General features: G+C 44.5%; 1 protein-coding gene across 1 annotated transcript in view; it reads right to left on the bottom strand.

Moving 5' to 3' along the window:
* The window catches only part of nrap (nebulin-related anchoring protein), a 28184-nt gene that overhangs the window by 984 nt on the left and 14700 nt on the right, over positions 1–12500 (bottom strand). The window contains exons 22-44 of the mRNA XM_083686937.1: positions 12456–12500; positions 12266–12370; positions 11617–11724; positions 11032–11189; positions 10534–10687; positions 10037–10141; positions 8297–8395; positions 7962–8066; positions 7422–7529; positions 7038–7151; positions 6537–6734; positions 5950–6054; positions 5575–5673; positions 5261–5365; positions 4780–4887; positions 3913–4224; positions 3392–3496; positions 3113–3211; positions 1955–2059; positions 1316–1423; positions 812–1123; positions 421–576; positions 1–202 (exon numbers count right to left, since the gene is read on the bottom strand). The exon at positions 1–202 is cut by the window's left edge and continues 984 nt beyond it; the exon at positions 12456–12500 is cut by the window's right edge and continues 54 nt beyond it. Of these exons, the coding sequence (XP_083543063.1) occupies positions 1–202; positions 421–576; positions 812–1123; positions 1316–1423; positions 1955–2059; positions 3113–3211; positions 3392–3496; positions 3913–4224; positions 4780–4887; positions 5261–5365; positions 5575–5673; positions 5950–6054; positions 6537–6734; positions 7038–7151; positions 7422–7529; positions 7962–8066; positions 8297–8395; positions 10037–10141; positions 10534–10687; positions 11032–11189; positions 11617–11724; positions 12266–12370; positions 12456–12500 (3115 nt within the window). The remainder of the gene's footprint in view (positions 203–420; positions 577–811; positions 1124–1315; positions 1424–1954; positions 2060–3112; positions 3212–3391; positions 3497–3912; positions 4225–4779; positions 4888–5260; positions 5366–5574; positions 5674–5949; positions 6055–6536; positions 6735–7037; positions 7152–7421; positions 7530–7961; positions 8067–8296; positions 8396–10036; positions 10142–10533; positions 10688–11031; positions 11190–11616; positions 11725–12265; positions 12371–12455) is intronic.

Genomic DNA, 12500 nt, shown 5'->3' with positions numbered 1-12500 from the left:
TCTTGACGGTGCTCTGGCTTGATGACGAGGAGGTGGTGGTGGACTTCCTCACGGTCTGGATGGTCTTCTTCCTCTTCACCTGGAGGATCTCCATGGCGTCCAGGTTGACCCCCGACTGCTGGAACTCGCTGTTTTCCACCTGCTCAGATGACTGCTGCTGTTGCTGCTGCTGCTGCTCCTCCATCTGTTGTTGACGTTGGAGCTGGTGGACAAAGGGAAGGAGAGAGTGAGTGTAATTAGTGAATTATTTTGACGAAATAATTCTATAGTAATTACTAAATAAATACCTGTCGTAGTAATAGGACTGTTCAACTAAACTACAGACTCTCTCTACCAATTCAACTCAATTCAATTCAAATGGCTTTATTGGCATGATAGGGGAACCCAGTGATGCCAAAGCAGTTGTGGGATCGCTCTCACCATCATCATGTGTTGGTACTTGGCGATGGCCTCGTCCGTGCTCACGCCCTCCCCCAGGCCCAGTTCTGCCGCCCGCCGGGCCATCTCCACCTTATGGGAACCTGGTGGGGTCCAGCCCACACCCCTGATCCAGTTCAGGTCCGACTTGTAGTTCACCTGCAATGAAGGACACCCACAATTCAGTTCTTTCTAAGAATGAGTAAATAATATTACACTTACACTGTGTACTACTGTGTAATACACAGAATCTTCTTTGTATATGAAATTGTAATCGACCACAGTGCCCTTTCTGGTGACATGATTATACCATTATGTCCAATTTACCATGCCCCCCCCCCCAACACACACAACACACCAGATACCCAACACCCCACCCTTCCACTCCACTCACGTCGCTCTGGAGCTTGTAGGCTTGCTTGGCGTGTTTGACATTAAGCTGTTCCGGGTCGCAGGTGTAGTCGTGGAGCCTTGTCCGGTAGGCTGTATTGCTGACCTGGGCCTGGCTCTTTTTGGCCTGCAGGAACTCAGGCTGATCAGTGTGCATCTTGAACTGGGAGCGCCCCTCCTTGGACTGCTTCTTGTACTCCAGGCTGCTCTGGAGCTTGCTGGCCGCCAGTGAGTGCACCATCTTGGGGTCGTCCTCCACGCAGAGCAAGCCCACCTGCTGGCCCTTCTCCTTGGCAAAGGCCTCCTTGTAGCGGAACTGGTGGAGCAAAGGCAACACTTGTTATACCAGGACCAGTTACATCCCCTTTTGTATAGTACCAATAGTACTTTCCCAGGAAAAGTACTTGTGTGCTTCAGTCGTAAACATAACCACTCAAGCACAACACCGCCACAGTTCTGTGTTCAATTTAACTGGAGAAGGAGGAGGGTTTTTCCAGTGTAAACTCACATCGCTGGCAATTTCCCTGGAAGCCTTGGCTGTCTGGAAGGGAATGGCGTCCAGCCGCAGGTCGAAGCCGGCTGACCTTACCTGTTCCCCAGATGCTTTGTAGACCTTCTGCAGAGGTAAAGAAATAGAGGAAGATAGAGGATAGGCAGGTGAGAGAGGTGTGTGGCAATGGAGCACAGTGAAAATCATTCCATGTAATCAATGTTTTGACCCTAACCCTAATGGTGCATTCAGGTTGTTTGGTTGAAGCAGAAACAGACAACCAGGCTAGGGATAACACAACCAGTTTTGGTACAACTGCTTACTGACTGTTGTAACAATAATTACTAAGGAAATAGTGACAATAATAGAGACTCACACATTAAAGTATATTTAGCTAATTCCAAAATGAAAGTGTGTCAGATGTTTTCAGTGGCTTAATGTCACATCCAAGTTCAACACCATCCATACTGAAAATCCAGGAATATGCATCGAGAGATCCCTTGTAGAGGGTGCTCATCCTTCTAAAAGCATTTAACCAACTTTGATTTTGGACTGAGCTCTACATTTAAATATGTCTAGCACAAAACAAATCAGATTTCACACTGGAACGATTTTCTTTTCGAGATTTGGAGAAAGAGTAAAAGCATGGTCACTTACATCACTAATTTGCTGGGCGTTGATCTTGGCTCGTACGAAGTCAGGGTCGTCAGCATGTAGGGTGTATTTGTGCATGGCCTCAGAGTCTCCAGCATGGTACAGCCTCTGCATCATGGATAAATTAGCATTTACAGTGCCCTCCATAAGTATTGGAAAGAGAAAGCATTTTGTATTATTTGAGCTCTATATTCCCACAGTTTGGATTTGAAATCAAACAATTACTATGGGGTCAAAGTAGAGATTGGCCACACATGCCACTACTCTGTATAGAGCATCAGGGTCAGAAGCCTGAATCAGCAGGATTCCTGTGGGGAAGAATAACCTAATGCCCCGGGGAAAGCTGTTTTCTAACTTGCCTGTGGAACAGTTAAGCTAGGTAGCTAGGTTCTATCAGAACACTGCAGACGGGCTTGTGAATAAGCGAGTGAAGAGTAAAAATAATGAAATGGCAGTGCATTGCAGTAGCCTTTATAACGTGGCTGGGGCGGGGTCAGCCATGCAAAGCACTGCCAGCCTGTAATAGGCATGATTGAATAGGGTTGCAACCCATAGTGAGATGTTGAATCGAATTGACTGAAAGAGAACTGCCTGAAGTCTGCGACCCATTGACCCCACTAGACGCTGGGTATAGTCTTTGGTGATGCTCTGCCAGGCCTGTACTGCAGCCATCTTCAGTTGTTTTTATGTCTGTTTGCCTAAAATCTTATCATCAGGAAATTAAATGCATGTTCAATTGGATTTAAATCTGAAGATTAATCAAGGCCAGTTAAGAACTTTCTGCTTTTTGGCCCTGAAAAACTATTTAAAAAACTTTAGGTGTGCTTGATTTAGCATGCTCAGCAGTCCGGGTGGGCACTTTTGGAACTATTCCGTTGGTTCTATTTAGGGTTAAAACAACTCTGTTTTATAAGTGGCATTCCTCAGACAGTTTTCTCAACTACAACAGTTTTCCCAGATTTCCCAGGGATTATAGCACCTAGGGAGAGTATTTCAACCTTTTTAGCAACTTATTCCCCACAAACTACAAACATATTTGGGTCAATTCTAGAAAAGTGACGTATTATAGACAATACAGTAGCAAAGATACCAATGATACACATAAATGCAACTTGATAGCACTGACAATGTGAAGCACAGAGTTTGAAAGCAAACCTGTACCTCATTGCACTGTAGGTAGCTGTTTTTAGCATGGACCATGTCTGGAGTGTCGGCCACAGAGGTGAACTTCACACTATCTGGCAGCTGACGATACTTCTTCTGCAAGAGTCACACCATTTCACATGAATTTCAGCCACACACACTTCATTCATTTATTCACTTATTCATCTACCTTTCTAGGTAGGTTGTTGGAAACACATTTTACAATGACGACCTGGCCATAAACAACTTTATTTCAAAGTTATTTCTCAGGGAACATGGCTGCCGGTGTGTACTCACGTCACTGATGAGCTCCCCAGCTTTCTTTGCGTACTCCATCTGTGGCGCTCCCACTCCATCCCAGGCCACCCCCTTCATGAAGTTCAGATCCGCCTTGTATAGTTTCTATACAAAATGAATATATGAAGAGAGAGTATATATATGAATATACATACAAAATGTATTTATGGTATAAGAATAATAATGTATATTCATATATATTACATATTATAGGTAAAATGAATATCTTTTCACATACAGTATGTATACATATAAATATGTAATATATGAATATAGTATTTATATATAAACTATCATGCATTTATAATTGTATAAATAGTGGGGGAGAGTGATCAAGTCTAGGTGTTCTTATAATAAGAAAATGTATATTTATCGGCTGAAAACGGCAACCATGGAATTACAGTAAGCCTGTGTGATGTTGAAGAACATGCCTCCACCTTTCCCAATCTCTCCCACCTCCTTTTCCCCCTCTCCTCCCCTCCCTCTCTCCTTCCCTCCCTCTCTCCTTCCCTCTGCCTTACCTCGCTCTGCAGGTCGTAAGCCTTCTTGGCCCACTGGACCTTCATGTCGTCAGGCAGGACCGTGTACTCGTGGAGTCTGGTCTTGTAGTCCTGGTCGCTGGCCAGGGCCTGGGCGTTCTTGGCGGTCACCAGGTGGATCATGTCCTGGGTGAGGTGGTACTTCCCGCTGGTACTTAGCGCATCCTTGCGGTACTCCTGCTCGCTTGTCAGCTTGCCCATCTGAATGCAGCGGAGCAGCTGCGGGTCGTCCAGGATGCTGCGAGCGCCGATGTGTTTGCCCTTGTCCATGACATGGTTGTGTTTGTACTGGACCTGATAGATAAGATAGATAGATAGATAGATAGATAGATAGATAGATAGATAGATAGATAGATAGATAGATAGATAGATAAATAGATATAGATAGATAGATAGATAGACAGACAGACAGACAGACAGACAGACAGACAGACAGACAGACAGATAGATAGATAGATAGACAGACAGACAGACAGACAGACAGACAGATAGATAGATAGATAGACAGATAGATAGACAGATAGACAGATAGACAGACAGATAGACAGACAGACAGACAGACAGACAGACAGACAGACAGACAGACAGACAGACAGACAGATAGACAGATAGACAGATAGACAAATAGACAGACAGATAGATAGATAGATAGATAGATAGATAGATAGATAGATAGATAGATAGATAGATAGATGTGCAGTCGGGCATCAGATGCTATATCATACAGCATGTAAGAGTATGAGTGCATGTACTGTATGAGTACATGACTGGCTATATCCCCTGTAAGAGTTGTTCTGTATGTGTGCATCACTGGCTATGTCCATTATAAGTGGTAGCATGAATACTCACATCACTGGCTATGCCCATTGAGGTCTTGGCGGCCTGGAAGGGGATGTCCTGCATGGTGAGTTTGTATCCCTGAGCTCTCAGCGTGTGCCAAGACTCTCTGTACTTGCTCTGCAAAAGAAAACAAACATTTAGCACGTAGTATAGTCCAATCTACAGCACAAATGGAATGTAGCTGTGTATAGAATATTTTGTAGATACAGAATATTATAAAGGGTGACCATGTATGTCTTATTCGTACTTTGTGTACAAATGTTTCTATCACACTCATAGTGTATTTGCCATGCCATAAGTGTTCATCAGTGGAGGCTGGAGGAGGCTGGTGGAGGCAGAAATTGGAGGACGGGCTCATTGAATCATGGAATGGAATCAAACACGCGCGCATTCATTTCATGCATTACAATGAGCCCATCCTCCGATTTCTACATCCACCAGCCTCCATTGCATATTGACGTCTGTGACATGTTCATAAGGGCATATACACCTCGCTGAAGTTCGCGGCGTTGATCTTGGCCTGTGTTAACTCCGGTCTCTCCGCTGTCATGGTGTAGCTGTGTTGCGCATTCACCCCCTTCTCCTTGTACAAACGCTGAGAGAGAAGAAAATGGCAAAAAGGTGTAAAAAAAAGGAAACATCACAAAAAAGTACAAAAAAAGTAGCGTTGCAGAAACGTACTTACTAGCCAGGGCTTTAAGCACGTATGTACTGGAAGCTTAGTACTACAGTATAACACTGCTATTACAGTGCTATTACAGTGCTATTACAGTGCTACTAGAGTGTATTACATGTTTATCTCACCTCGTTGGTAAGCTTATTGCTGAATTTGGCATGGACAATGTCCGGAGAGTCGGCCACGGACGTGTGCTTGAATGAATAAGGCTGCTGACGGTATTTTTTCTGTTGGCGAGAAAAGGAGTGAGGGGTCAATTAGAGCATGATCTAGTAGTTCAAATGTAACATCTTTGTAACACATGACTTAAAGCCAACAGGTATAATGCATTATTACTTGTCATAAGCATGTGTGAGCCTTCATAATGTTTTAACATCACAGGGATGCAAGCACCCAAAAGGGTCCTATGGTTACACCAAATGGTTGGGGAAGTCGATGTAGGCCTAACAAAGAGTTTATGAAGGCTTTATCAATGTGTAATTTGTTCAAAATGGGACACTCACTTCACTGATGAGGTCTGACGCCCTCTTTGATTCCTCAAACTGGAGAGCCCCAGTGCCTATCCAGGCCGCACCACGCAGGTAGTTCAGGTCAGAACGATACGATTTCTGAGGACCACCACACACACACACACACACACACACACACACACACACACACACACACACACACACACACACACACACACACAACACACACACACACCACACACACGCACACACATACACACACACACACACACACACACACAAACACACACAGACACACAGACACAGACACACACACACACACACACACACACATACACATACACACACACACACACACACATGCACACAAGCACACAAGCACACACAGACACAGACACAGACACACACACGCACAAACAAACAACTCAGTTCAATTACTCTAGCTATATATCTATCAATCTATCTATTTACTGTATCTACAGTATGTACTGTATCTATTTATTTATTTATTTATTTATTAATCTATTCATTTGTCTAATTGTTTATTCATCGAACTGGAGGCCATTGATAACAACTTGTATTTTACAATAAGGACCTGGGTTGTTTCACAAGGCTCTTACATCACTCAGCAGGTCGTAGGCTCTCTTGGCAGCCTGCACCTTCATGTCGTCAGGCAGAGAGGTATACTGGTGGAGGGTGAGCCGGTAGTCCTGCTCGCTGGCCAGGGCCTGGGCTTTCTTAGCATGGGCCACCTCCATCATGTCCATGGACAGGTGGTACTGAGAGCGTACCCTCACAGAGTCCTTCTTGTACTTGATCTGCAGGGAGAGAGTTGGACTTTGATACTCTTTATTGGGACATTGTGATTTAATAACGAACCCATGTAATAGTTACACACGCAAGGAACAATGTTTTCCACATTGCAGGAGAGGAGAGGAGGGGGGAGAGAGAAAGAGGGCTCGAGAAGTGGACAGGGAAGGGAGAGGGGGAGATGAAGGTGGGCCGGAAGAGAAAAATAGGGGAAATCGTTTCGGAGATTCTTTCCAGTAGAGAATACGGTGAGGACAGATCAGTTCATTGATTCTCCGCAGTAAAGGTGGTACATCTCAGGTACGACTCACGTCACTCTGCAGTTTGCTGGCATTCACAGAGTGAGAGATGTTGATGTCATCTTCCAGTCCCTTCAGTCCGATCATCCGACCCTTCGTCTTCTCAAACTGCTCCTTGTACTTGTGCTAAAAACAAACGTTTCATATTATTTTTCACACTGATTGTGAAGTGTTTTATAACAATAGATATTAAAGCAGGTTCTCCGCAACATGTTTCATTGATTATATACTGTCATGAATATCATACATTTTCTTTTCTTTCGTAAGACGTTTTACATCCGAAGCAAGGGAGTGGAGGAGTTAGAATGGATTCATAGCAGTCCAATAAGATGTTGAAATGTGGTGATGCAACATCCCCAGGAGAAATGAAATTGAATTGCACAAAAGGAGACTCACATCACTAAGTATGTCCCCAGACACTTTGGCGGACTGGAATGGAATGGCGTCCAAACGAAGCTTGTAGCCAGCATCCCTGATTTTAGTCCAAGACTCTTTATAACGGGTCTGTGGACACAAACAGATCACAAATCGTTAACTTAGGCTAAAGTGGAGCCAACCACAGAAGTGTTTACACTTCACCAAATCTCCCTACAAGATAGGTGGATAATGGATGAATAGACAGACGTACAGAGTGTTATAGACTTTACATTTGAACAGGAATGTGTTTTTCATTGGGTGTGTAAACAGAAGCGAGATGATGCTTGCCAGTGTGTGTGTGTGTGTGTGTGTGTGTGTGTGTGTGTGTGTGTGTGTGTGTGTGTGTGTGTGTGTGTGTGTGTGTGCGTGCGTGCGTGCGTGTACACACACCCCACAGAGTTTAGTCTTTTCATTAGAACAGGAATGTGTTTTTGAAAGGGTGTGTAAACAGGGGCGAGATTATGCTTGCCAGTGTGTGTGTGTGTGTGTGTGTGTGTGCGTGTGTGTGTGTTTACTGACCTCACTGATGTTCATGGCATTAAGCTTGGCCTGTACATGCTCAGGAAGATCTCCACTGAGTGTGTAGTTGTGCTTGACACTCTCTCCCTTCTCCCGGTACAACCTCTGAAAAGAACAAGGACAACATCCAATCAACTTCTCTTCCATCACATTTTATAAAATAAAGCATTAATACAAAAGAAAAAAAGTCATTCTCATACAGGGCCAGTTTCACAGACCCAGATTAAATCAAGTCCTGGACATTTTCACTTGCAAATGGAGATCCTCCATTGTACAATGATTTTTTGTCCAGGAGTAGATTTAATCTCAGACTAAGACTAGGTGGGTTTGCGTACATCTAGAGCCAGCTTGTTGCTCATCTTGGCCTGGACCATCTCTGGAGTGTCTTCCACGCTGGTGTATTTCAGACCGGTCACATGTTGACGGTACTTTTTCTGGAACACACCAAAGATAATATAGTACAGTAAGAGAAATGTGTGTCGGAGAAGTGGCGGCTCTGAATACACAGTGTCATGCACTTTACTGACAGTAGAGAGTGCTAGTGAACCATCAGTGAACCATCATCACAGGTCCCACTGTCTAGAATGGAGATGGCCAACTACAGAGTCTACGGTGGGTGTCAGATGGTTTTATCTCCTGGCACTGCATTGGTCCATCATCACTGGTTGCTAAGACCAGGGTACACACCTGGTTGACTTGACTGTGGGGTGATTGGTAAGAAAGAACAACCACTACAAATACTTTGGCCCCTAAGGAACAGCGTTCATTCTGATCTAAAAGCCACACAATCTGATTTATTTTATTTTTTTCATCAAAAATATTGTGGAGCCAACCAAAATGTATTACTGAGTCTGACCCACAAACTGTTGAATAACCATGAAGATTAATCCACCAGGGAATCAACATTTATTTGTTAATGAACAAACAAAGTTTGTTTCATGCTCCCTATAAAGTCTGTTTAGCTGGAATCATTGTACCATTTTCTAAAATTGAGTTTCCTTACTTGCTGACTGGCTGGCAGCAACTCTAGCCCCTGTGCATGTCTATTTCAGACAGTTCTATTTCCACACCAAAGCCATTTCTAATAATGGCCTTCATGCCAGGAAAAGAACAGGACTTCATGGAGAAGCCACTTATAATGATGGTGAATACAGAGTCTAGTACTGCAGATCAGCGCTAAGAATTACAAATGTTTTAGGATTTACACAATTATAATCAGGGATGTAGTGCAGCTTCAATGCATGTACTGTAAATGCCTTTTCAAGTACCCTTCTGCCTCTACCAAGGGACCTGGTGTTTTATGAACGAGTGGTCGTGGTCTTGCCCGCCTCTACGGGGTTGCTGGTTCAAGCCCCATTCTCAGCTGTTCCATCTCATATGATGTGAGGTTGCGTAAGTGTCTTCAGGACCCTGGAGAGCTGGACCAGTTCTACTTTAGTGCCTGTCTCTTTAAAGACATTGTAACCCCAACTATAAACCTATATCTGTATCTGTGCCAGGCCAACAACACTCAGTCGTAGTTATTAAACAATGATGCACACAGAAGTTTCACGTCTGGTGCTAATATATTAAGTCAAGTCAACATGTATTGGTCCTATTTATCTGTGTACTGTATGTCCTCTATACATACGATATGTAATATCTGCCATTTAGCTGACGTTTTTATCCAAAGCGACTTACATTGCAGTGAGTGCATACATTTTTCAGTAGATATGGTCCTAGCGGGAACCAAACCCACAATCTAAGCATTGTTAGCGCCATGCTCTACCAACTGAGCCACAGAGGACCACATACTGTAGTGGCCCTTGTTCAATCAGTTTCATATGACGGTGTTCCAATGGGTTGTCATTGCATTTGTGTGTTTGCTGAAGTTACATAGTCCATCTTGCTGTGCTCTCTTATCAGTTTGATCAGGTTGCCCTTAGATGCCGAGTGGGGCAGCTTACTGTATGTTTCCCTCGAATGGTTCAGACTAGTATGTGGGAGGAGTAAGCTGGTCTTAGATCTGTGCCGAAGGTACATTTCTGCTAGTGGGAAGAGAGCTGTGATTTGTGGGTTAAGGGTTCAAAGGTTACCTCGCTGAAGAGGTCTCCAGCCTTCTTAGCCTGCTGTACGTCCAGCGAATCACCCGCTACCCAGCCGACGCCCTTCATCCAGTTCAGATCCGACCTGTACTGTTTCTGAAAACACAAACAACGAAACACAGTTTAAAGGTGACGTCATGAAAATAATGCAGATTAAAGGGCCACTTCACAATTTTCAGCCTTCGTTATCTCCATTATCTCCAGACCTTACCAGTGTCTGTATGTAAAAAAAATATTTTCTATAAAGGCTGTGACTCTTCAAACTGATCTTCCCTAATCCAAGATGATTTTCAAATGTGTCCATGAAACCACTGATCAAAATAATGATTAGGTCTCGACTGAACATTGATTAAATGTACAGTTACATAGCCCCATGAGTCTTGGCTCAAGTGTTGGAGACTTACACACAATCTTCTTGACCTATTTCACCTTCATGTCACTGGGAAGGGTGTGTAGTTTTACATGCTGGGAAACGTAGTTCTACTTACATCGCTGAGTAGTCCGTAGGCTTTCTTGGCCCAGGCCACTTTCATGTCGCTGGGCAGGGTGGTGTACTTGTGCAGGAAGGTCCTGTAGTTGGTCTCAGTGGCCAGGTCCTGGGCCTTCTTGGCGTGGGACATAGTCAGCATGTCCAGGGAGGCACTGGAAATGGATATGATTTAAACGGACATGTTAGCTTTTACATGACTTTTTTATTTCAAAGCCCATTCACACACTGATGGATTACAGTCCGCATCTGACTCTTCATCATTCTTTGTGGCAGTGTTTCAATTGGATTCTGTCTTGAACACCTGTGGGTGTGTGTGTATGTGTGTGTGTGTGTGTGTGTGTGTGTGTGTGTGTGTGTGTGTGTGTCTGTGTGTGTGTGTGTGTGTGTGTGTGTGTGTGTGTCTCTGTGTGCATTCGTGCGTATGTGTGTGTGTACTTTATAACACAAGGGGGTTCTCCCCTCATGCCTCCCCCACCGATGCGTGGCACTGACTCACCTGTGCTTCGTCTTGGTGTCCTCATAGTCTTTTTTGTAATGGCGGCCACTCTGCAGCCGGGTGGCCACAGCAGAGTGGGCCATCTGAGAGTCATCAGTGACCGTCTTCACCCCGATCATCTTCCCTTTGGTCTGCTCATACTTCTGCTTATACTTGACCTGGGGAGAGGGAGATATGTAGAATGTTAGAATGGATCCTTCGGAAGGACATTGGCACCAACCCTCGAACCTCTATGCGATTTAGTCACACCTACTACCTACACCCTCTACACGGTCATTTGGCTCGCCGCATCCTTTCTACCAAGGATCTATTCTAAGAATGACCACTATGCGTTAGCATTAGTGGGAATGTTCCTGATCTAGTTGGTTAACGCATTCATGTATGCCATATGACTGATTTACAGTATAGGGACATAGCATGGCGTAATGCTAACCAGCTAAACCATTTCTCAGACAAACAGACAGGGTAACACTAACATTATTGGCCTTACAAACTGTGAGGATGGATAAACAGACACACACACACACACACACACACACACACACACACACACACACACACACACACACACACAGAGTAACTCACGTTGCTGGCCAGGTCTGTCTTGGCTTTGGCAGTGAGGATGGACAGAGCGTCCATGTGCAACTCAAAGCCTTTCTCCCGCTGTTGCTCATACTTGCTCTTATAGACTTTCTGAAATAAAGGAATGAGCAGTAGATGAATATATAATCAGCAAAACACAGATATGGACTGTATAAACTGCTGTTTATCACGGTGTACTGTCTATGAATTGCAGAGACTTGTGTTCCAGCTCAGGACTAACACACCTGATTCAGCTCATCAACTGATCACGGTTTAATTTACTCTACAACTCGTTGAAGGGGAGGACACAACATTGTGGGGTGTTCAGATAGAAATAAATAATGTAGATAAACAAACATGCCTCTCTAACATGTAGAGTAAGGAATTCTCTAGTCATGACAGATCTATCTGCAACGTTCCACAACATGGTGTGTGTCAGAGGTGAGCTGAGACAAATGGCACCACATCAGTGGAGGCTGATGGAGGTAAAAATCGGAGAATGGGCTCGTTGTAATGCATGGAATGGAATGAGAAATGGTCATTTGTACCTCTACCAGCCTCCAGTGCTATACATACAGTGCTCCTTAGGGACTGGCATTGCCCCCCCCTCACCCCCCCCCCCATGTACCCACTCCCCTGCGAGAGACCTTACCCCACTGAGAAGGTCCGCATTAGCCTTGGCCTGCCTGAAGAGGGGCTCATCGTTTTTCATGGTGTACTGGTGCATCGTCTGCTCTGTGCCCGCCTTGTACGCAAGCTGAAAGGAGAAACAGCCAATCAGACAACGGCCTGGAAAGGACCCGGCTGACGAGATGCAAGCGGGACGTGGTTGCGTTGCTCACCTTGCTCTGCAGCTCCTGACTCTTCTTTGCGTGTTTGATGGAGGG

Source organism: Argentina silus (genome assembly GCF_951799395.1).
Source record: "Argentina silus genome assembly, chromosome: 16".
NCBI lineage: Eukaryota > Metazoa > Chordata > Actinopteri > Argentiniformes > Argentinidae > Argentina > Argentina silus.
Note: the sequence above shows the minus strand (reverse complement) of the source record. Positions and strands in the feature narration are given on the sequence as shown.